The sequence below is a fragment of the Salvelinus namaycush genome, chromosome 5 (genome assembly GCF_016432855.1).
Source record: "Salvelinus namaycush isolate Seneca chromosome 5, SaNama_1.0, whole genome shotgun sequence".
NCBI classification, from domain to species: Eukaryota; Metazoa; Chordata; class Actinopteri; order Salmoniformes; family Salmonidae; genus Salvelinus; species Salvelinus namaycush.
In genome coordinates this window covers 68,492,093-68,518,112 of record NC_052311.1, presented here as the reverse complement: position 1 = coordinate 68,518,112, position 26,020 = coordinate 68,492,093, and the positions used below count along the sequence as shown (strand labels likewise).

General features: G+C 44.7%; 1 protein-coding gene across 1 annotated transcript; it reads right to left on the bottom strand.

Moving 5' to 3' along the window:
* Window positions 1–4,454: 4,454 nt before the first annotated feature.
* LOC120047774 (voltage-dependent calcium channel gamma-4 subunit-like) lies at window positions 4,455–25,697 on the bottom strand. The gene is made up of 4 exons (XM_038993327.1): window positions 25,478–25,697; window positions 7,920–8,003; window positions 5,580–5,720; window positions 4,455–5,269 (listed from the first exon to the last, which is right to left on the bottom strand). The coding sequence occupies exons 1-4, from the start codon at window positions 25,695–25,697 to the stop codon at window positions 4,455–4,457; spliced, it is 1,260 nt and encodes a 419-aa protein (XP_038849255.1).
* Between the last annotated feature and the right edge of the window lie 323 nt (window positions 25,698–26,020).

Sequence of the window (26,020 nt, the reverse complement as noted above, 5' to 3'; positions counted from 1 at the left end):
ATGCAACCCATTTTGTAACCCTTACCAACAGACGCACCAACCCCCCCCAACTCTCTCTCTCTAAAATTAGTACATTGCTCATCCCAGTTAAACTGCAGAGGTTGAGAAACCTTATCCATGAATGTAAACTATGTACCTCACCCCTACCCTCACCCTTACCCCCACGTGCACCTGCACCAACCCCTCTCCCAACCCCACTTTCTCTCCTGTCTCTAGGGGAGCACCTCTTCCCAAGCCCACCACCTCTGTTGCCCTCACCCCATTGGCCCAGAGGTGGTGTACTAGGTCAGAAGGGTCCTAGAACCTTCTTCGATGTCGGTTCCCTTTCTTTTGGACACCCTCTACCCTAATTGTCAAAGGGAGACCACCAATACACATACACCCTAGCCCTCCAGCGCTCCCAGTGAGCAGAAACCCAGTGTTAACACATACACTGTAGCCCTCCAGCGCTCCCAGTGAGCAGAAAGTGAAACCAGTGTTGACACGGTGTTCAGAAAGTATATATAGCTGTTTAATGGTTCTGCCTCTTTGACGAGAGCAATAGAAGCACTGCTGGCTTGTACCAAGTGTAAGTGAGCCTCAGAGTGTGACATTTGAGATTTTGGCTGACAAATGTAGTATCACCACCTCTTTTCCAGGCTGTATCACAACCGGCCGTGATTGGGAGTCCCATAGGGCGGCGCACAATTGGCCCAGCGTCGTCCGGGTTTGGCCAGAGCAGGCCGTCATTGTAAATAAGAATTTGTTCTTAACTGACTTGCCTAGTTAAAAAAACAATACAAAAATTCCTGTTTAAATAAATAAAATATTGTGGTTACATTCATTAACAGGATAGTGCACTGTATAGTGCAAATAAATGGTTTTATACCTTAGGTCTAAAGTTGTGTCAAGTCTCTGTCTGTCATTCCCACCAACTCTCACTTTTTCAATGTTTTCTTTCGCTGTCATTCCCTTCATCTCTCTCTCTCCATCCCGCTATGCAATCTGGTTTCCGAGCTGGTCATGGGTGCACTTCAGCCACGCTCAAGGTCCTAAACGATATCATAACCTCCATCGATAAGAGACAATACTGTGCAGCCGTATTCATCGACCTGGCCAAGGCTTTCGATTCTGTCAATCACCACATTCTTATCAGCAGACTCAACAGCCTTGGTTTCTCAAATGACTGCCTCGCCTGGTTCACCAACTACTTCTCAGATAGAGTTCAGTGTGTCAAATCGGAGGGCCTGTTGTTGGGTTCAATTCTCGGGCCGACTCTTTTCTCTGTATACATCAATGATGTTGCTCTTGCTGCTGGTGATTCTCTGATCCACCTCTACGCAGACGATACCATTCTGTATACTTCTGGCGCTTCTTTGGACACTGTGTTAACTAACCTCCAGACGAGCTTCAATGCCATAGAACTCTCCTTCCGTGGCCTCCAACTGCTCTTAAATGCATGCTCTTCAACCGATCGCTTCCAGCACCTGCCCGCCCGTCCAGCATCACTACTCTGGACGGTTCTGACAAATACTGTATACTCTCCTTCCAGACTCACATTAAGCATCTCCAATCCAAAATTAAATCTAGAATTGGCTTCCTATTTCGCAACAAAGCATCCTTCACTCATGCTGCCAAACATACCCTCATAAAACTGACTATCCTACCGATCCTTAACTTCGGAGATGTCATTTTTCAAAATAGCCTCCAACACTCTACTCAGCAAATTGGATGCAGTCTATCCGTTTCGTCACCAAAGCCCCATATACTACCCACCACTGTGACCTGTATGCTCTCGTTGGCTGGCTCTCACTTCATATTCGTTGCCAAACCCACTGGCTCCAGGTCATCTATAAGTCTTTGCTAGGTAAAGCCCCGCCTTATCTCAGCTCACTGGTCACCATAGCAGCACCTACGAGTAGCACGTGCTCCATCAGGTATATTTCACTGGTCACCCCCAAAGCTAATTCCTCCTTTGGCTGCCTTTCCTTCCAGTTCTCTGCTACCAATGACTGTAACGAATTGCAAAAATCACTGAAGCTGGAGACTCATATCTCCCTCACTAACTTTAAGCACCAGCTGTCAGAAAAGCTCACAGATCACTGCATTGCACTGAATATATGGAATATATATATAAATAGCCCATCCAACTACCTCATCCCCTTACTGTTATTTATTTTTTTGCTCCTTTGCACCCCAGTATCTCTACTTGCACATTAATTTTCTGCACATCTATCACTCCAGTGTTTAATTGCTAAATTGTAACTATTTCGCCACTATGGCCTATTTATTGCCTTACCTCCCTTATCTTACCTCATTTGCACACACTGTATATAGACTTTTTTTCTGTTGTGTTATTAACTGTATGTTTGTTAATTCCATGTGTAACTCTGTGTTGTTGTTTGTGTAGCACTGCAATGCTTTATCTTGGCCAGGTCGCAGTTGTAAATGAGAACTTGTTCTCAACTAGCCTACCTGGTTAAATAAAGGTGAAATAAAAAATTTAAATAAAATAAAATCCCTTGATCCTCTCATGATGTCATTCCTTTAAAGAAAAAAATAATCAGTCTGTAAATCGCTGTAATTGTTTTTTTATAAACTTCGTGCAATACAGTGTTTGAGTTTATCACACATTTAGATAAACCATAATCATTTTGTCTAGATATATCTATTCTCAACTACATAGTATTCATATTGCCCACATAAATGCTATCTGTGTGCAGTTTTGTCACCTTATTCTTTTTTCTCTCAAATGAAATAAAAAAGGAGAAACTAAAATCAAAAAGAATGTGGAAGCGTCAGGTGGTTTCATTTCCTTTCCCCAGTCTGTCATGTAGCGGGGTGTCCAACAGTGTCCATCCCAGTTCTGCCATCACTCTAGACAATAAATGAGGTGCAGGAGAGTGTTTACACGTGTATACATTCTCATCAACATAAACAGAAGGGGTCAAAAGGTCAAAGTTCAAGGGTCACGTGGGAAGCACAGTGAGAGTTTTTCTTTTGGGGTGGGGTTCGGATGTTCGTCTCCATGGTGATTCTGTCATGGGTCATGTGACAGAGGAGAAGACATGCCCAAAACAGCTAGGGCAGAGCAGGGCAGGGTGGGAGAGGCAGCGCACCCCATGAGAACTGGGGGGTAGCCTGTACCCATACAGAGGATCAAAAACACATCACCCTCCCCTCCCCTTCCCAAAATACACACCCTGTTTTCATACCAGAGTTCCTAAAGAAAGTATCTATAGAGTTTGCAAATATAGGTATGCGTTAATTACAATGTACATGTTTCATTTCAAAAGTTCTCTATAGTGTATTTGAACCCCCCCACCTCCATCCCCACATTTATTTAATTGACATTTTTCATTGTCAATTTCATGTTAATAATGGATGGATAGCATGTCTGTTGTGTCTGTTGTAAAGAATAATTTTGGGTCTCTTGCTTGTAGAAAATAATGAATAAATGTTTCTCTTCTTCTCTCCAGGTGACAAGCTTCACCTGTTTTCTCTGTACAAATATATCAGTTTCTCTTCTTCTCTCCTCAAGACAGAGGTTTCTGTTAATGCCCAGAAAACAAACATCTTCAACATGACTACAGCTACTACTACTGCTAACATTGATTAGAATGGAACTCAGACTAACATAGGCCCATAGAAAACAGACTCAGAATAACACTGAAGTTGCTCAGTTGCCTCAGTCACTCACTTATTGTAGCCTTCAGTTACAATATTGGAAGACAATGTACAGTATTCACACAACTTAACTGTGTGTTAGAACCAAGGGGTAGAAAATCAAAATAGACTTAAAAAGAAATGACCTGAACTCCACCAAAGAACAAGTTGTAGGAATAGTAATAATAATACATTATATATTATTATTATTATTAGAATATAATGAAATCATATAAATCATAATACACACACTCATCTTCTCATACGTTGTATAAACTCATGCTTGACACCAATGACAGTTACACTGATCATACCAGCGTGTCTGTGTTTAAGAAATTCACAGTAAACGTCGCCAGGATCCAAAATCAGAGTGAAAATTATACAAATCATATCATCATTCTAAAACGATAGCATTGCAAACAGAGCTAGCTCGTAATAACGCTAATAATAATCACAACAACAATTGACGTCAAATATGATCTTGTTAAATCAGAGTTAGTATTGCACTAAAGAAAGTGGATTGTTTAAAATAGTAGCCCAAGGTTAATCGCGTTGGATCATTAACAAAATAAATAATTTCTAGTGCGTTAAAATAGTAAAATAGTTTTGTTGTTAAAGTTCATTATTGTTGTAATTATCACGTTCTGTTATTACTTGTTTTCTGTTGTTTCTCAGTGAGATACTGTAGACTAATAACAGTGAAAAAGATTCTCTCTCTCCTCTCCATTACTTTATCTCAATACCCTTTAATACTCCTTTATCCCAATCCCCCTCTCTATATATCTCTCTCTCTCCCCCTCCCCTCCTCTCTACACGGGTGTTGTCTTCCTGTTGAGCGTATTGGAGTTGCTCTCTCTATCTCCCTTTAGCCTGTCCAGCGTTCCCATCCCTCGTTCTCTCTCCACCGTGGACGAGGAGAAGGGTGGGGGCCCCGAGCCCACCGAGTTGCCCATGGGTGCGTTGGAGTTGGAGGAATTCTGGGATAGCGAGGGGTTGTGGGACTTCAGAGAGGGCAGTGTGCCGCTCATCATCACACCCCCTCCTCCCCCTCCTCCCCCGTCCTTGGGGAAGCAGTTGTGGAGCTGGTAGAGGGTGGCGCGGTCCACAGTGCCGTACATGGGGGGCAGGCCAGCCAGCTTGGGGTCGCGGGACAGAGTGTAGAGGGAGATGTCGCCCCCCGCCAGGGTGGTGTGGGAGCGAGAGTGAGGGTTGGGCAGCGTGGCCACAGACATGGGCCCCTGGGAGAGCATGGCCGAGGGGGGCAGGCCAAAGTTCTTCCCCCCGCCTCCCCCCACCGGCGAGGGGTCTCGGGAGCGTGAGGGGTCAGTAGAGCGGGATGAGGAGCGGGAGCGACGGCGGAAGCGGTAGCTGGGTAGGCGGAGCATGGCGTGCGTGGTCCCCTTGAAGATGTCAGTGCGCGAGCGGCAGCGAAGCTCCTTGTTCTTTTCGATGTAGATGTTGACGGCCAGAACGCCCACCATCTCAGCCATGATGAAGGACAGGCCTCCGAAGTAGAAGGACCAGCCGTAGCTGTACTGCCACTTCTTGTCCTCATCCTTCTTAGGGGAGATGTCTCCCAGCGCTGCAGAGATGTACACGATCACACCGATGATGTTGCTCAGACCTGGGGGAGACAGGGGATAGATGAGGATATACAAACACACGCACACGCACAGACACAGACACAAACACACAAGGATATATATACACACATAGATGAGGATATATACACACACGCACACACACACACACACTCTCTCTCTCTGTCATGTTATCCAGAGCAGGAGAGCAAGAGGAAAGACATGACTTTACATCAAAAGAACATAAACATATGTATACATACTAAGAGACTTAGATAGACACATAAAGACACAGAAATAATCACAGACACAGACACAAACACAGACAGGTCTGACAGGAGTTAGTTAGTGCACCTGCAGCCACAAAGAGAATGCCTGCTCCCAGGACGATGTTCCTCTTGTGCTTATAGAAGCGACTGAGACCGATACACACCCCTCCCATCAACAGCAGGATAGCACTGAGGATAGGGAAGATGTTGGAAGCCCTGACCATACCTACAGAGAGAGAGGGACAGGACAGTGACGGGACAGTGACGGGGAGAGTGAGGGGAAGTGAGAGAGAACAAGTGAGAGAGAAGAAGAGAGAGGAAGAGAGAGGAAGAGAGAGGAAGAGAGAGAGGAAGTGGGTGATGAAGAGAGAGGGAGGGGAAGTGAGAGAGAACAAGTGAGAGAAGTAGAGAGAATAAGAGAGAGGAAGTTGGTGATAAAGAGAGAGAAGAGAGAGAGAGAGAATAAGAGAGAGGAAGTTGGTGATTAAGAGAGAGAGAAGAAGGAGAGAGAGAATAAGAAAGAGGAAGTTGGTGATAAAGAGAGAGAGAAGAAGGAGAGAGAGAATAAGAAAGAGGAAGTTGGTGATAAAGAGAGAGAAGAGAGAGAGAATAAGAGAGAGGAAGTTGGTGATAAAGAGAGAGAAGAGAGAGAGAGAGAATAAGAGAAATAGGAAGTTGGTGATAAAGAGAGAGAAGAGAGAGAGAGAGAATAAGAAAGAGGAAGTTGGTGATAGAGAGAAGAGAGAGAGAGAGAATAAGAGAGAGAGGAAGTTGGTGATAAAGAGAGAGAAGAGAGAGAGAGAGAATAAGAGAGAGGAAGTTGGTGATAGAGAGAAGAGAGAGAGAGAGAATAAGAGAAATAGGAAGTTGGTGATAAAGAGAGAGAAGAGAGAGAGAGAGAATGAGAGAGAGGAAGTTGGTGATAAAGAGAGAGAAGAGGGAAAGAGAGAATAAGAGAGGAAGTTGGTGATAAAGAGAGAGAAGAGAGAGAGAGAGAATAAGAAAGAGGAAGTTGGTGATAGAGAGAAGAGAGAGAGAGAGAATAAGAGAGAGAGGAAGTTGGTGATAAAGAGAGAGAAGAGAGAGAGAGAGAATAAGAGAGAGGAAGTTGGTGATAAAGAGAGAGAAGAGAGAGAGAGAGAATGAGAGAGAGGAAGTTGGTGATAAAGAGAGAGAAGAGGGAAAGAGAGAATAAGAGAGGAAGTTGGTGATAAAGAGAGAGAGAGGGGAAAGACAAAAGGTCAAAGTAGCAGATAGAATCAGAGGGAGAGGATGAGAAATAAACAGCTGTATTCTGCTGTGAACAAATGAATTACCATGTGGCCAAGCTAGTGAGTGTTTAATTGTATCAGCTCTTTCCCAAGAGGCATCAACTCTGATACCCCCCAGGACACACACACACACACACACACATACACACACACACACACGCACACACACACACACACACACACCTCTCCCATCTAGGACAGAAATGCCAAAGTAAATGCCAGCCAAATGCCGAGGCTACATAGCAAACAGTACACAGTCTTCTCCTGCTGCATTGTGGGGCGGGCACACATAGTGCGGCACGGAACACCCACACAGGTGTGGCCTGGAGGAACACCCACACAGGTGTGGCCTGGAGGAACACCCGTGAACTAGGGCAGCACATTATCCCTCGACTTCATACAAACACTAACATGTTTAATTCAAACAGCTTGTTTTCTCCCGCTCTTCAGGAGTCTAACTGCTCTATGTGGTCTAAGTTTTCTGTAAAAAGTGGTTTACAGTTGTGGATGAGTTACGGCTGTGTATCAGTTATGGGGAACTCCCGTCCTGGGGGTGGCAACAGTGTGTGCAGGGTTTTGTTCCAGCCCTGCCCAACACACCTGATTCAAATGATTTTCATTTTAGACCACAAAAAATAGTCAAAGACTCCAGCCACCCAAATCGTAGACTGTTCTCTTGCTACCGCACGGCAAGCGGTACCGGAGCACCAAGTCTAGGTCCAAAAGGCTCCTTATCAGCTTCTACCCCCAAGCCATAAGACTGCTGAACAAGTAATCAAATGGCCACACGGACTATTTACATTGACCCCCTCCCCCTTTGTTTTTACACTGCTGCTACTTGCTGTTTATTATCTATGCAGTCACTTTACCCCAACCTACATGTACAAACTACCTCGACTAACCTGTACCCCCGCACATTGACTCGGTACCGGTACCCCCTGTATATAGCCTCGTTATTGTTATTTTATTGTGTTACTTTTTATAATTTTTTACTTTAGTTTATTTGGTAAATATTTTCTTAACTCTTTCTTGAGCTGCATTGCTGGTTAAGGGCTTGTAAGTAAGCATTTCACGGTAAGGTCTACACTTGTTGTACTCAGCTCATGTGACTAATAACACCTCCAACTCCCCAGGTCCATCACATGTTGACTTACGTAGAACATACTCAGGCCCATCATGGTCAAAGTCAGCATCCTCAGGGAAGTGGTTGATCTGAGAACACACTCCCCTCTTCACCCCTGAGAGAGAGAGAGAGAGGGAGGGGTGGTGGTGGATGTTAGAACAGAATACCCACACACTCTATCTCACACACACACACACACACACACACACACACACATGCACACACACGCGCACACACACACTTTATACATCAGCACATGCATCAGCTCCACTCCACAGAGATTCATCAGAAAAAGAAAGTGCAGTTTATATTAGCATATAAAAAGAGAGCAAGAGAGAAAGAGGAAGAGAAAAAGGAGAGAGAGAAACTGCAGACTGGTTGTGCCTCAGGTTCTGTCCTGTCATTGTTCACCCTTCCCAGGTAGGTCTGAGGACAGAACAGTACGCATCCCCAACACAAAACATCCACACTCTCTGCCCTTAGGAACTGATTTTATATCAGATGTCCTTGCCCCGTTAAGGTCATGCAGTATCTCACACTCACATACATACATTATTTGTCATCAGGTGCTGGGTAGAAAAATACTAATTTCATGTAGAAAGGGTACCAGCATATATGTATGTATAGTTCTAATAAGAAATGTTTTATTTAGAGTGAACCACAGCTACCAATATTCACTTAAAAATAGTAATTTCACTGTGGTCCTTTCTGAATAAGAGCATGCAGTAACTGAATGAGCACACTCACTCACCCCCACACACACCCCAACACAGAGAGCCATCCATACAGGCAGACGGGCAGACAGATAGCTACCCGCTGGGGTCTTGTGGCTCTATTGCAGACAGACAGATGGACGGACGGACGCACGGTGATGACAGCACACGACTGGTGCTGGCTGATGGATGGATTGTGAGAGAGTTGGAGTGATGGAATGATGAGACACAGATGGAGGAGGGAGAGAAGGACAGATGTGGGGTGAGCTTGTCTCTTTCTCATAGTTCTTTTATTTCCATGGTTGTCGTCTGTAAAGAAAGAGATGGGGGCACAGAGGGGGGTGTCAGCTAAACCCCCTGACAGACGCCATTCTGGCTCTAAACCAGTAAGTAGTTCCCCATTGGTGCAGATCTGATGAGGGGGGTGTCAGCTAAACCCCCTGACAGACGCCATTCTGGCTCTAAACCAGGAAGTAGTTCCCCATTGGTGCAGATCTGATGAGGGGGGTGTCAGCTAAACCCCCTGACAGACGCCATTCTGGCACTAAACCAGGAAGTAGTTCCCCATTGGTGCAGATCTAGGATCAGTTAACCCTCTCTCCCAATGTTAACCATAACCATTAGGTGGGAAAACCAGTATCTAGGGAGCAACTACTCTACAGCTGTACTGGCTAGTCCTGAAACAGAGAAACAGCTGGCTAGAGCCAAAATGACCTGAGTTTCACTCACTTCCATTTACTTACCTGGTAACTCTGTAAGAAATGTACTGGAGGGTGAAACTGACCTACATGGGCAGTAGAGGCTGCCTCTAAGTACTGCCTCAAAGATCAGTGTTCTCTATTTGAACCATCACAACAACAGCATTCAATCTAAAGCATCAACACTCATATCACTGCTGTTGATTGGTGGCTTGTCTGATGCCATGCACATAAAACTCTTGCTCTCCATTGGTTTCAGGTGAATATTGAATATTTGCAGCCCACAATGTGATGTTAGGGGCCTTTGACTTAAAGCTAAGGGAGAGACTGTACTGACCTACTAGTATTTTGCCTAGTTAAATAAAGGTACAAATAAATAAAAATAAAAATCTGGAATCCTCTCAACCTGCCGAATCAGAGAATACCCCACTCCTTCGGCCCCTAACACAGCAATGTGTGACATCGACCCGCGGGCTTAAATCTTTTAGAGCCAATATGTCCTCTGTTTCCATTGCACCTACACTTCACTGCATCACTGCACGGCTTCTGAGCACCCACCTTGACTCAATACTCTACAGATATCAAGGATACTTGACCTCTAAGCCATACCAAAGCACTGAAGGCTCCACTGCACCACAGAGAGAAAGAGAGGAGAGAGAAAGAGAGGAGAGAGAGAGAGGGAAAGAGAGGGAGAAAGAGAGAGCGAGAGAAAGAGAGAGAAAGCGAGAGAGAGAAATAGCGGGGAGGGAAGAGAGAGCGTAAAGGGAGAGATTGCAGACAGAGGCAAAGGGAGAGAGGCAGAGAGAGACGACAGAGGGAGAGAGTGAGAAGAGCGAGAGAGCAGAGAGAGAGCAACTACAGAGGGAGAAAGTGAGAAGAGCGAGAAAGAGAGAGCAGAGAGAGAGAGAGGGAGAGAAAAAGGGCGGAGAGCGAGTAAAGAGAGAGGGAGAGAGAGATAGAGAGAGAGAGCAGAGAGAGAGAGGGAGGGAGGGCAGAGAGAGAGTAAAGAGAGAGGGAGAGAGAGATAGAGAGAGAGAGCAGAGAGAGAGAGGAAGGGAGGGCAGAGAGAGAGGCATAGAGAGGGAGTTAGTGAGAAGAGCGAGAGAGAGCAGAGAGAGAGTAAAGAGAGAGATAGAGAGAGAGGGAGAGAGCAGAGAGAGAGGGAGGGAGAGAGTAAAGAGAGAGTAAAGAGAGAGAGCAGAGAGAGAGAGCAGAGAGAGAGGAAGGGAGAGCAGAGAGAGGGAGGGAGAGAGGGCAGAGAGAGAGTAAAGAGAGAGAGCAAGGCAGAGATAGAGGGAGTTAGTGAGAAGAGCAAGAGAGAGCAGAGAGAGGGAGAGAGGGACAGAGAGACAGAGAGACAGGAGAGAGAGGAGAGAGAGAGAGAGAGAGAGAGAGAGAGAGAGAGCGAGAGAGCGAGAGAGCGAGAGAGCAGAGAGGAGAGAGGAGAGAGGAGAGAGGAGAGAGGAGAGAGGAGAGAGAGGAGAGAGAGAGAGAGAGAGAGAGAGAGAGAGAGAGAGAGAGAGAGAGAGAGAGAGAGAGAGAGAGAGAAGCACTGCAGCAATGCTGTGAGGGCTGGGGCTTATCTCTAATTGGCTGCTTTGTTATCAGGAAGCTTAGAGATGAGGACAAATGTGCTTTGCACAATGACCAGGCCAAGGATGGGACTTACCCTACATGCCTTATAGAGGAGTAGTGACGGGACTACAAACATACGGCAGCTAGCTAACACTATTCATTCAGCTTCAACTACTGTCCTATTCTGTTCTATTCTATCCTATCCAGTCCTGTCCTGTCTTCCCCCTTCTAAAGCCTGTATGTCAGAGGAGGTAAATGTATTATAAATGCGCTGCTTGTGCCGCAGTGACTGAGTGGAGATGGCGTGATGGCTACTGTCATTTTCAGAGACCCCGTCACTTAAATCACTGGGCTGGTGCAGGGTTGGGCAACAGGGTCCGCAGTGAGTTTGTAGGGCCAGCAGTAATATACCTGATTCAGAGACCCCGTCAGTTAAATCACTGGGCTGGTGCAGGGTTGGGCAACAGGGTCCGCAGTGAGTTTGTAGGGCCAGCAGTAATATACCTGATTCAGAGACCCCGTCAGTTAAATCACTGGGCTGGTGCAGGGTTGGACAACAGGGTCCGCAGTGAGTTTGTAGGGCCAGCAGTAATATACCTGATTCAGAGACCCCGTCAGTTAAATCACTGGGCTGGTGCAGGGTTGGACAACAGGGTCCGCAGTGAGTTTGTAGGGCCAGCAGTAATATACCTGATTCAGAGACCCCGTCAGTTAAATCACTGGGCTGGTGCAGGGTTGGACAACAGGGTCCGCAGTGAGTTTGTAGGGCCAGCAGTAATATACCTGATTCAGAGACCCCGTCAGTTAAATCACTGGGCTGGCAGGGTTGGACAACAGGGTCCGCAGTGAGTTTGTAGGGCCAGCAGTAATATACCTGATTCAGAGATCCCGTCAGTTAAATCACTGGGCTGGTGCAGGGTTGGGCAACAGGGTCCGCAGTGAGTTTGTAGGGCCAGCAGTAATATACCTGATTCAGAGACCCCGTCAGTTAAATCACTGGGCTGGTGCAGGGTTGGACAACAGGGTCCGCAGTGAGTTTGTAGGGCCAGCAGTAATATACCTGATTCAGAGACCTCGTCAGTTAAATCACTGGACTGGTGCAGGGTTGGACAACAGGGTCCGCAGTGAGTTTGTAGGGCCAGCAGTAATATACCTGATTCAGAGACCCCGTCAGTTAAATCACTGGGCTGGTGCAGGGTTGGGCAACAGGGTCCGCAGTGAGTTTGTAGGGCCAGCAGTAATATACCTGATTCAGAGACCCCGTCAGTTAAATCACTGGGCTGGTGCAGGGTTGGACAACAGGGTCCGCAGTGAGTTTGTAGGGCCAGCAGTAATATACCTGATTCAGAGACCCCGTCAGTTAAATCACTGGGCTGGTGCAGGGTTGGACAACAGGGTCCGCAGTGAGTTTGTAGGGCCAGCAGTAATATACCTGATTCAGAGACCTCGTCAGTTAAATCACTGGGCTGGTGCAGGGTTGGACAACAGGGTCCGCAGTGAGTTTGTAGGGCCAGCTGTAATATACCTGATTCAGAGATCCCGTCAGTTAAATCACTGGGCTGGCAGGGTTGGACAACAGGGTCCGCAGTGAGTTTGTAGGGCCAGCAGTAATATACCTGATTCAGAGATCCCGTCAGTTAAATCACTGGACTGGTGCAGGGTTGGGCAACAGGGTCCGCAGTGAGTTTGTAGGGCCAGCAGTAATATACCTGATTCAGAGACCCCGTCAGTTAAATCACTGGGCTGGCAGGGTTGGACAACAGGGTCCGCAGTGAGTTTGTAGGGCCAGCAGTAATATACCTGATTCAGAGACCCCGTCAGTTAAATCACTGGGCTGGTGCAGGGTTGGGCAACAGGGTCCGCAGTGAGTTTGTAGGGCCAGCAGTAATATACCTGATTCAGAGACCCCGTCAGTTAAATCACTGGGCTGGCAGGGTTGGACAACAGGGTCCGCAGTGAGTTTGTAGGGCCAGCAGTAATATACCTGATTCAGAGACCTCGTCAGTTAAATCACTGGGCTGGTGCAGGGTTGGACAACAGGGTCCGCAGTGAGTTTGTAGGGCCAGCAGTAATATACCTGATTCAGCTTATCAAAGGCTTGATGGATCTAGTTGAATCAGGTTTCCAACACATGGTTGGTGAGCACAGTGCTAGTGGGTGATGCGTGTAAGGTTATACACTGCTCAAAAAAATAAAGGGAACACTTAAACAACACAATGTAACTCCAAGTCAATCACACTTCTGTGAAATCAAACTGTCCACTTAGGAAGCAACACTGATTGACAATAAATTTCACATGCTGTTGTGCAAATGGAATAGACAACAGGTGGAAATTATAGGCAATTAGCAAGACACCCCCAATAAAGGAGTGGTTCTGCAGGTGGTGACCACAGACCACTTCTCAGTTCCTATGCTTCCTGGCTGATGTTTTGGTCACTTTTGAATGCTGGCGGTGCTTTCACTCTAGTGGTAGCATGAGACGGAGTCTACAACCCACACAAGTGGCTCAGGTAGTGCAGCTCATCCAGGATGGCACATCAATGCGAGCTGTGGCAAGAAGGTTTGCTGTGTCTGTCAGCGTAGTGTCCAGAGCATGGAGGCGCTACCAGGAGACAGGCCAGTACATCAGGAGACGTGGAGGAGGCCGTAGGAGGGCAACAACCCAGCAGCAGGACCGCTACCTCCGCCTTTGTGCAAGGAGGAGCAGGAGGAGCACTGCCAGAGCCCTGCAAAATGACCTCCAGCAGGCCACAAATGTGCATGTGTCTGCTCAAACGGTCAGAAACAGACTCCATGAGGGTGGTATGAGGGCCCGACGTCCACAGGTGGGGGTTGTGCTTACAGCCCAACACCGTGCAGGACGTTTGGCATTTGCCAGAGAACACCAAGATTGGCAAATTCGCCACTGGCGCCCTGTGCTCTTCACAGATGACAGCAGGTTCACACTGAGCACATGTGACAGACGTGACAGAGTCTGGAGACGCCGTGGAGAACGTTCTGCTGCCTGCAACATCCTCCAGCATGACCGGTTTGGCGGTGGGTCAGTCATGGTGTGGGGTGGCATTTCTTTGGGGGCTGCACAGCCCTCCATGTGCTCGCCAGAGGTAGCCTGACTGCCATTAGGTACCGAGATGAGATCCTCAGACCCCTTGTGAGACCATATGCTGGTGCGGTTGGCTGGTGCAGTTCCTGCAAGAGGAAGGCATTGATGCTATGGACTGGCCCGCCCGTTCCCCAGACCTGAATCCAATTGAGCACATCTGGGACATCATGTCTCTCTCCATTGACCAACGCCACGTTGCACCACAGACTGTCCAGGAGTTGGCGGATGCTTAGTCCAGGTCTGGGAGGAGATCCTTCAGGAGACCATCCGCCACCTCATCAGGAGCATGCCCAGGCGTTGTAGGGAGGTCATACAGGCACGTGGAAGCCACACACACTACTGAGCCTCATTTTGACTTGTTTTAAGGACATTACATCAAAGTTGGATCAGCCTGTAGTGTGGTTTTCCACTTTAATTTTGAGTGTGACTCCAAATCCAGACCTCCATGGGTTGATAAATTTGATTTCCATTGATAATTTTTGTGTGATTTTGTTGTCAGCACATTCAACTATGTAAAGAAAAAAGTATTTAATAAGAATATTTCATTCATTCAGATCTAGGATGTGTTATTTTAGTGTTCCCTTTATTTTTTTGAGCAGTGTATATTAAATACAGTGATGGAAGGAATGGGGTCTGATGAGAGGGGTTCTTTTCGGGTGATTTCAACTTGCTGATCTGCTGACACAATGGAACATGAGGAATACAACCCCTGTATACTGTACATCTAGACCATCAGCTCCTGTTACCTACTTCACCACTGGAGTCATCCTTAGTTCAGGGATGAAGTGGTATCCTTATGACAAATTCATTTGAAGGGTAGAAATGACAATCTCCACAAACATCCAGTATTCATAGATAAAGTGGCTGTACTGTACTAGCTCTCTGCACAGATACAGTTCAGACCTCTTCCCTTAAACTTCATGTGAACCCACTCTAAAGCTGTGTTGTTCTTATGCACAACGCATCACCGGGGGCAAATTACCTGCCCTCCAGGACACCTACAGCACCCGATGTCACAGGAAGGCCAAAAAGATCATCAAGGACAACAACCACCCGAGCCACTGCCTGTTCACCCGCTATCATCCAGAAGGTGGGGTTAGTACAGGTACATCAATGCTGGGACCGAGAAACTGAAAATAAGCTTCTATCTCAAGGCCATCAGACTGTTAAACAGCCATCACTAACATAGAGAGGTTGCTGCCTATATACACTTTTTTTTTTTTTTTTTTTTAATTTCACCTTTATTTAACCAGGTAGGCTAGTTGAGAACAAGTTCTCATTTACAACTGCGACCTGGCCAAGATAAAGCAAAGCAGTGCGACACAAACAACACAGAGTTACACATGGGATAAACAAATGTACAGTCAATAACACAATAGAAAAGTCTATATCGAGTGTGTGCAAATGAAGTACGATTAGGGAGGTAAGGCAATTAATAGGCCATAGTGGCGAAATAATTACAATTTAGCAATTAAACACTGGAGTGATAGATGTGCAGAAGATGAATGTGCAAGTAGAGATACTGGGGTGCAAAGGAGCAACAAAATAAATAACAATATGGGGATGAGGTAGTTGGGTGGGCTATTTACAGATGGGCTATGTACAAGTGCAATGATCAGTAAGCTGCTCTGACAGCTGATGCTTAAAGTTAGTGGGGGAGATATGAGTCTCCAGCTTCAGTGATTTTTGAAATTCATTCCAGTCATTGGCAGCAGAGAACTGGAAGGAAAGGCGGCCAAAGGGGGAGTTGGCTTTGGGGGTGATCAGTGAAATATACCTGCTGGAGCGCGTGCTACGGGTGGGTGCTGCTATGGTGACCAGTGAGCTGAGAAAAGGTGGGGCTTTACCTAGCAAAGACTTATAGATGACCTGGAGCTAGTGGGTTTGGCGACAAATATAAAGTGAGGGCTAGCCAACGAGAACATACAGGTTGCAGTGGTGGGTAGTATATGGGGCTTTGGTGACAAAACAGATGGCACTGTGATAGACTGCATCCAATTTGCTGAGGAGAGAGTTGGAGGCTATTTTGTAAATTACATTGCCGAAGTCAAGGATCGGTAGGATAGTCAGTTTTACGAGGGTAGTCAGAACCGTCCAGAGTAGTGATGCTAGACGGGCAGCGGGCAGCGATTGGTTGAAGAGCATGCATTTAGTTTTACTTGCATTTAAGAGCCGTTGGAAGCCACGGAAGGAGAGTTGTATGGCATTGAAACTCAACTGGAGGTTAGCTAACACAGTATCCAAAGAAGGGCCAGAAGTATACAGAATGGTGTCATCTGTGTAGAGGTGGATCAGAGAATCACCAGCAGCAAGAGCGACATCATTGATTTATACAGACAAAAAAGTGGGCCCGAGAATTGAACCCTGTGGCACCCCCATAGAGACTGCCAGAGGTCCGGACAACAGGCCCTCAAATTTGACACACTGAACTCTATCTGAGAAGTAGTTGATAAACCAGGCGAGGCAGTCATTTGAGAAACCAAGGCTGTTGAGTCTGCCGATTAGAATGTGGTGATTGACAGAGTCGAAAGCCTTGGCCAGGTCGATGAATACGGCTGCACAGTATTGTCTTTTATCGATGGCGGTTATGATATCGTTTAGGATCTTGAGCGTGGCTGAGGTACACCCATGACCAGCTCGGAAACCAGATTGCATAGCGGAGAAGGTACAGTGGGATTCGAAATGGTCGTGATCTGTTTGTTAACTTGGCTTTCGAAGACTTTAGAAAGGCAGCGTAGGATAGATATAGGTCTGTAACAGTTTGGGTCTAGAGTGTCTCCCCCTTTGAAGAGGGGGATGACCGCGGCAGCTTTCCAATCTTTAGGGATCTCAGACGATACGAAAGAGAGGTTTGAACAGGTTAGTAATTGGGGTTGCAACAATTCCGGCTGATAATTTTAGAAAGAGAAGGTCTAAATAGTCTAGCTCAGCTGATTTGTAGGGGTCCAGATTTAGCAGCTCTTTCAGAACATCAGCTATCTGGATTTGGGTGAAGGAGAAATGGGGGAAGCTTGGGCAAGTTGCTGTGGGGGGTGCAGAGCTGTTGACCGGGGTAGGGGTAGCCAGGTGGAAAGCATGGCCAGCCGTAGAAAAATGCTTATTGAAATTCTCGATTATCGTAGATTTATCGGTGGTGACAGTGTTTCCTAGCCTCAGTGTAGTGGGCAGCTGGGAGGAGGTGCTCTTATTCTCCATGGACTTTACAGTGTACCAGAACTTTTTGGAGTTAGTGCTACAGGATGCACATTTCTGTTTGAAAAAACTAGCCTTTGCTTTCCTAACTGCCTGTGTATATTGGTTCCTAACTTCCCTGAAAAGTTGCATATCGCGGGGGCTATTCGATGCTAATGCAGTACGCCACAGGATGTTTTTGTGCTGGTCATGGGCAGTCAGGTCTGGAGTGAACCAATTCTTAGTTCAATTTATTTTGAATGGGCATGTTTATTTAAGATGGTGAGGGAAGCACTTTTAAAGAATAACCAGGCCTCCTCTACTGACGGAATGAGGTCAATATCCTTCCAGGATACCCGGGCCATGTCGATTAGAAAGGCCTGCTCGCTGAAGTGTTTTAGGGAGCGTTTGACAGTGATGAGGGGTGGTCGTTTGACCGCGGACCTATTATGGACGCAGGCAATGAGGCAGTGATCGCTAAGATCCTGGTTGAAGACAGCAGAGGTGTATTTAGAGGGCAGGTTGGTCAGGATGATATCTATGAGGGTGCCCGTGTTAACGGATTTAGGGTTGTACCTGGTAGGTTCCATGATAATTTGTGTGAGATTGAGGGCATCGAGCTTAGATTGTAAGACGGCCAGGGTGTTAAGCATATCCCAGTTTAGGTCACCTAACAATACAAACTCTGAAGATAAATGGGGGGCAATTCATTCACATATGGTGTCCATGGCACAGCTGGGGGCTGAGGGGGGGTCTATAACAAGTGGCAACAGTGAGAGACTTATTTCTGGAAAGGTGGAACTGTTTGGGCACAGACCTGGATAGCATGACAGAACTCTGCAGGCTATCTCTGCAGTAGATTGCAACTCCACCCCCTTTGGCAGTTCTATCTTGGCGGAAAATGTTATAGTTGGTGGCCTTCCTAAGCCAGGATTCAGACACGGCTAGGACATCAGGGATGGCGGAGTGTGCTAAAGCAGTGAATAAAACAAACTTAGGGAGGAAGCTTCTGATGCTAACATGCATGAAACCAAGGCTTTTACGGTTACAGAAGTCAACAAATGATAACGCCTGGGGAATAGGAGTGGAACTGGGGCCTACAGGTTAACCTCTACATCACCAGAGGAACAGAGGAGGAGTAGGATAAGGGTACGGCTAAATGCTATAAGAACTGGTCGTCTAGTGCGTTGGGGACAGAGAATAAAAGGAGCAGATTTCTGGGCGTGGTATAAAAGATTCAAGGCATAATGTACAGACAAGGGTATGGTAGGATGTGAGTACAGTGGAGGTAAACCTAGGCGTTGAGCGACGATGAGAGAGGTTTCGTCTCTGGAGGCACCAGTTAACCTAGGTGAGGTCTCTGCATGTGTGTGGGGGTGGGACGAAAGAGCTATCTAAGGCATTTTGAGCTAGGACTGAGGTCTCTATGGTGAAATAAAACAATAAAAACTAGCCAAGACAGCAGTAGACAAGGCATATTGACATTAGAGAGAGGCATAAAGCAATCACAGGTGTTGATCAGGAGAGCTAAGACAACAACGGGTAAATGGCGATGAATGGGCAGAGCGGATCAGTTAGGTACATACAGGACCTGAGTTCGAACAAAATTAGGTACTGTGTTATTTAAACAGTCCAGGGGGCATCAGCTGTGTAGCCGAGTGATCATAGGGTCAAAAGACCAGCAATAGGTGAGTCAGGGTGATGTTTGGTAGTCACTACTACGCTAGGCGAGCAGGGGACACAGTGTTCAGAAAAGCTAGCGGGCGGGGGCTAGTAGATGGTTCTTCGGCAACATCGTAACAGAATAGCCTGTTGAGACCACATCGGGAGTTCACGTCGGCAGTCCAGTCGTGATGGATCGGTGGGGCTCCGTGTCGACTATAAAGGGCAAAGGAGGTATTGTAGCCCTAGAATTAGCTGGTATATGGGCCTAGCTCGAGGCTAGCTCAAAGCTAGCTGGTGCTGCTTCGGGACCGAGCTAACAGTAGCCACTTGTTTGCAGCTAGCTAGCTGCGATGATCCGGGGTAAGGATCCGGTGTAATGATCCAGAGTGGCAGGAATCCGAGATGCTGGCCTTCTAGGCAGAGTTCCTCTGTCCAGTGTCTGTGCTCTTTTTCCCATCTTAATCTTTTATTTTTATTGGCCAGTCTGAGATATGGCTTTTTCTTTGCAACTCTGTCTAGAAGTCCAGCATTCCGGAGTCACCTCTTCACTGTTGACGTTGAGACTGGTGTTTTGCGGGTACTATTTAATGAAGCTGCCAGTTGAGGACTAGACACTCTAATGTACTTGTCCTCTTGCTCAGTTGTGCACGAGGGCCTCCCACTCCTCTTTCTATTATGGTTAGAGCCAGTTTGCGCTGTTCTGTGAAGGGAGTAGTACATAACGTTGTACGAGATCTTCAGTTTCTTGGCAATTTCTCGCATGAATAGCCTTCATTTCTCAGAACAAGAATAGACTGACGAGTTTCAGAAGAAAGGTCTTTGTTTCTGGCCATTTTGAGCCTGTAATCGAACCCACAAATGCTGATGCTCCAGATACTCAACTAGTCTAAAGAAGGCCAGTTTTATTGCTTCTTTAATCAGAAACAACAGTTTTCAGCTGTGCTAACATAATTGCAAAAGGGTTTTCTAATGATCAATTAGCCTTTTAAAATGATAAACTCGGATTAGCTAACACAACGTGCCATTGGAACACAGGAGTGATGGTTGCTGATAATGGGCCTCTGTACGCCTATGTAGATATTCCATTAAAAATCAGCCGTTTCCAGCTACAATAGTCATTTACAACATTAACAATGTCTACACTGTATTTCTGACCAATTTGATGTTATTGTAATGGACAAAAAAATTTGCTTTTCTTTCAAAAACAAGGACAGTTCAAAGTTACCCCAAACTTTTGAAGGGTAGTGTATATACTGTATTCTATACTATTCTACTGTATGTTAGTCTATGCCACTCTGACATTGCTCGTTCATATATTTATATATTCTTAATTCCATTCCTTTACTTAGGTTTCTGTGTATTGGGTATGTAATACCCTTGGTAGAACCAAGTATTACATCTATTTGTTATAATTAATTGGTATTAGATTTAAAAGGTGATTGAATTGCAATGTTGTTAATGCATTTATTTTGAAGAAATATTTCTTTAATGTATAAGTGAATAGGTTGGTTTACTTTTAAGTTTAAGTTTTGACCAATAAGGTCGCTTGTTAAGCTGTGGCCAATGGGAGAGTTGACCTGGTTAACGGGAGGCCTGCGGGAAAAAAAGAGGAAGAGAGACGTTGAGAAAAGGATGGACGTTACATTATGCCCGTTGGTGAAGAAGAATTATAACAGAAGACGATAAAAATAGAACAAAACCCATACCTACCGAGTTTTGAAGGGAAATACCGAATTTATTTTATAAGAGAGTTGTTATAATTTTGTTAAGAAAGACTTAGTAAAGACCGAAGCTACCGTCTCATCGTGTAGGTATTTGACAGCCTTGAGGTTAGCCTAGCATCGTGTGACACAGAGAGAGAATTGCTTGGGAAAGATTAACGAGTTCATGTTCCCATGGGATATCGGTTACTGCTAAAGAGTACTGTCTGCATTGATAGCTGTGTTCGCTGTGGATCTTGTGAGGAAACCTGCACAGAACTGCCACACTTCGCTGAGGGAATATCTACGAGTAGTGAGTAACCACAACGGTGGGGTGCTTCTGGACTTTAAGTGTGTCGTAGTTTTTTGTTGTTGAGCTCCAACATGCGCCAACGGGTTAAGAAAGCTTGAAATAATTTGGACATGGGTTGTGCACGACTCATTGAGGATTATTATTTTTATTTATTTTGATGTGGTGCTTTGAAAATGTAATCATACACATCATACACATTGAACCTTATGTATGTTGCCTTGGTGGAGTCATTTACTGTTTCAATTTAATATAATGCATGGGAAAGCATATCCTTATACAATAACAAAAATCTATAATCATTCCATCTGAAGTTAATACCATATTGTCATCACCCTAGATAGTTTACAATAGGGATTCTTATTGGAGATGTCCTTCTCACCTGACATCCCATGCGGTTGAGATACTCTACGTAAGGTAATATCGTGAGAGTCAAATTCGAGCCTGGTGAGAGGGTTACAGGTGTATGTTGTGAAATTATTAGATATTTCTTGTAAAATACTGCTGCATTGTCGGAACTAGAAGCACAAGCATTTCACTACACCCGCAATAAAATCTGCTAAACACGTGTATGTGACCAATAACAACTGATTTAATGCTCCTTGGAAATCATTAAACAGAAACATCAGTCCACTGGGAAAGTCTAGGAAAGAGTTTCCTCTTCCAGCATTTACAAGTTCCAGATTTTCCAAGGAGCTCATAAACTCAGCATGTGCATTGCTTCACATTATAATGACCTTTCCGGCAGCACTGCTGACTACATAATTCCACTGAAACATATGGTAACCATACCATCCATTCACTCTCATCTGACACGAAACACTGCACAACATCAACTCTCAGCTTCCCTGTAATGGAACCTTCATTCCATTCAGTCCTTATTCCTTTCCATCTCACAAGACAGCAACACTGCAGGTAGTGCATTAGGACACAGACATGAGGTCTGCACTGGTATTGCATCAGATCCAAAATGGCCACAGTCCTTACTTTGATCATACCAGCTATTACCAGCTATTACCAACTATTACCAGCTATTACCAACTATTACCAGCTATTACCAACTATTATCAACTATTACCAACTATCACCAGCTATCACCAGCTATTACCAACTATCACCAGCTATTATCAACTATTACCAACTATTATCCATGATTACCAGCTATTACCAACTATCACCAGCTATTATCAACTATTACCAACTATTATCCATGATTACCAGCTATTACCAACTATTACCAGCTATTACCAGCTATTACCAACTATTACCAACTATTACCAACTATTACCTATATTACACCTATTACTAGTTATTACCAACTATCACCAGCTATTACCAGCTATTACCAGCTATTACAAACTATTATCAGCTATTACCAACTATTACCAGCTATTACCAGCTATTACCAGCTATTACCAACTATCACCAGCTATTACCAACTATTACCTATATTACACCTATTACTAGTTATTACCAGCTATTACCAACTATCACCAGCTATTACCAACTATTATCAACTATTACCAGCTATTACCAACTATTATCAACTATTACCAGCTATTACCAACTATTACCAGCTATTACCAACTATCACCAGCTATTATCAACTATTACCAACTATTATCAACTATTACCAGCTATTACCAGCTATTACCAACTATTACCAGCTATTATCAACTATCACCAGCTATTATCAACTATCACCAGCTATTATCAACTATTACCAACTATTACCAACTATCACCAGCTATTACCAACTATCACCAGCTATTACCAACTATCACCAGCTATTACCAGCTATTACCAACTATTATCAACTATTACCAGCTATTACCAGCTATTACCAACTATCACCAGCTATTACCAGCTATTACCAACTATTACCAGCTATTACCAGCTATTACCAGCTATTACCAACTATTACCAGCTATCACCAACTATTACCAGCTATTACCAACTATTATCAACTATTACCAGCTATTACCAGCTATTACCAACTATTACCAACTATTACCAGCTATTACCAACTATTACCAGCTATTACCAACTATCACCAGCTATTACCAACTATCACCAGCTATTACCAACTATCACCAGCTATTACCAACTATTACCAACTATTACCAACTATCATCAGCTATTACCAACTATTACCAGCTATTACCAGCTATCACCAGCTATTACCAACTATCACCAGCTATTACCAACTATCACCAGCTATTACCAGCTATTACCAACTATTACCAGCTATTACCGACTATTATCAACTATCAACTATTACCAACTATCACCAGCTATTACCAACTATCATCAGCTATTACCAACTATTACCAACTATCACCAGCTATTACCAACTATTACCAACTATTACCTATATTACACCTATTACTAGCTATTACCAGCTATTACCAACTATTGCCAACTATCACCAGCTATTACCAACTATTATCAACTATTACCAGCTATTACCAGCTATTACCAACTATTACCAGCTATTACCAACTATTACCAGCTATTACCAACTATCACCAACTATTACCAGCTATTACCAACTATTACCAGCTATTACCAACTATTACCAGCTATCACCAGCTATTATCAACTATCACCAGCTATTATCAACTATTACCAACTATTATCAACTATTACCAGCTATTACCAACTATCACCAGCTATTACCAACTATCGCCAGCTATTACCAACTATCACCAGCTATTACCAGCTATTGCCAACTATTATCAACTATTACCAGCTATTACCAACTATTACCAGCTATTACCAACTATCACCAGCTATTACCAGCTATTACCAACTATTACCAGCTATTACCAACTATTACCAACTATTACCAGCTATTACCAACTATCACCAGCTATTATCAACTATTACCAGCTATTACCAGCTATTACCAGCTATTACCAACTATTACCAGCTATTACCAACTATCACCAGCTATTACCAACTATCACCAGCTATTACCAACTATCACCAGCTATTACCAACTATTACCAACTATCATCAGCTATTACCAACTATCATCAGCTATTACCAACTATCATCAGCTATTACCAACTATCACCAGCTATTACCAGCTATCACCAGCTATTACCAGCTATCACCAGCTATTACCAACTATCACCAGCTATTACCAACTATCACCAGCTATTACCAACTATTACCAACTATTACCAACTATTACCGACTTACCAGCTATTACCGACTTACCAGCTATTACCGACTTACCAGCTATTACCAACTATCACCAGCTATTACCAACTATCACCAGCTATTACCAACTATTACCGACTATTACCAGCTATTACCAGCTATCACCAGCTATTACCAACTATCACCAGCTATTACCAACTATCACCAGCTATCACCAGCTATTACCAACTATTACCAGCTATTACCGACTATTATCAACTATCAACTATTACCAACTATCACCAGCTATTACCAACTATCATCAGCTATTACCAACTATTACCAACTATCACCAGCTATTACCAACTATTACCAACTATTACCTATATTACACCTATTACTAGCTATTACCAGCTATTACCAACTATTGCCAACTATTACCAGCTATTACCAACTATTACCAGCTATTACCACCTATTACCTATATTACACCTATTACTAGCTATTACCAATTATTACCAGCTATTACCAGCTATTACCAACTATTACCAACTATAACCAGCTATTACCAACTATTACCAATATAACCAACTATTACATTCAATATATTATACATAGTATTTATAGTATCTAATCTCATAAAAATTTAAATATGTCACATTTTGGGTGACCCAACCAAATTAACATAGAAATGCGAGTTATCGATCTGTCATTCTCATTGAAAGCAAGTTTAAAATCATTTTAGACCCAAGCCACCCCCTGTACCCAGACTTTGTATCACTCCCCTCTGGCGCAGGTATAGGGCACCCCTCGGCAGGAAAAACAGAACTAGACAATAACTTGTGTCAGGTGTGATATCCTTCCTAAATAGCTTTGGCTAATGTTCCTATCCACCAAGTAAGGCCAGCAGGCTAGTCTCTTTTTATCGGTATGTAACTGTTATGAAAGTTGTATTGTCAATTTGTTTTGTATTTAAACGCCACTTTAAACATGTACATGACACTGCAACAAAATTTCCCCATGGGGACAATAAAGTCAGTAAAGTAAGTAGTGGTGGTAGATCTGTTCTATATGTGCTGTTTCTATGCTCCCCGTTCTTCAGTTTTGTTTTTGCGTCTTTTACTTTCGGTTTTGTACACCAGCTTCAAACAGCTGAAAATACAACATTTTTGGTTATGGAAAATATATTTCACAGGGGATTAGATGGTACAATGATTCTCTACACTGTACCTGCTTGTTTTGTCAAACTGAAATTAGGAGAACTATTAGAATTTTAGCAACCAGGAAATGGTGGAATGATTTCTGCATAGTGTACCTTTAAATCTAGAATGGAAATTAGGACAAAAGGCTCAAATGGAAACAGTCCTAACTAATCCCCTCCAACATCACACACACACACACACACACACACACACACACACACACGCTTCCGTCTACCCTCTATCCATCCTCTCGCACTCCAACCACATATCCAAGATGGTGTGTCAGTAGCATTTAAGTAGCCTACCTTCCAGGCAGCAGATCCTCCAGAGGCCAGAGTGGGTGAGGGCTCCGGGATCCTTCTTGTCCTTGTTGTGGGGGTCATCCGAGTGGTTGCGGGTGCTGTTGCAGATGGAGGCACGGGAGTACAGCCAGTAGTCCGTCCCTATAGAAACCGTCATCAGGCAGAAGGCTGCAAAGGCCCCCACGGTGGTGAGGAGGATCTGGATCCCCTTCTCACAAACCATCCCTAGAGAGGAGGACAGAGGAGGAGGAGAGAGAGGGAGGGGAGGGATGAGAAGTAGAGGAGGAGAGAGAGAGAGGGAGGGGAGGGATGAGAAGTAGAGGAGGGCAGAGGAGGAGAGAGAGAGGGAGGGAGGGGAGGGACAAGGAAGAAGAAAAGTGAGAAGTGCAGTAGAGACAAGAGATCAACAGATGAGATAGAAAGAGGGAGAAAGGGGAGAGATGAGGGAGAGGGAGGAGAGAGAGAAAGAGGCAGAGAGAGAAAGAGGAAGAGGGAGAGAAAGAGAGAAGGAGAAAGAGGCAGAGAGGGAGAGAAGAGAGAGAAAGA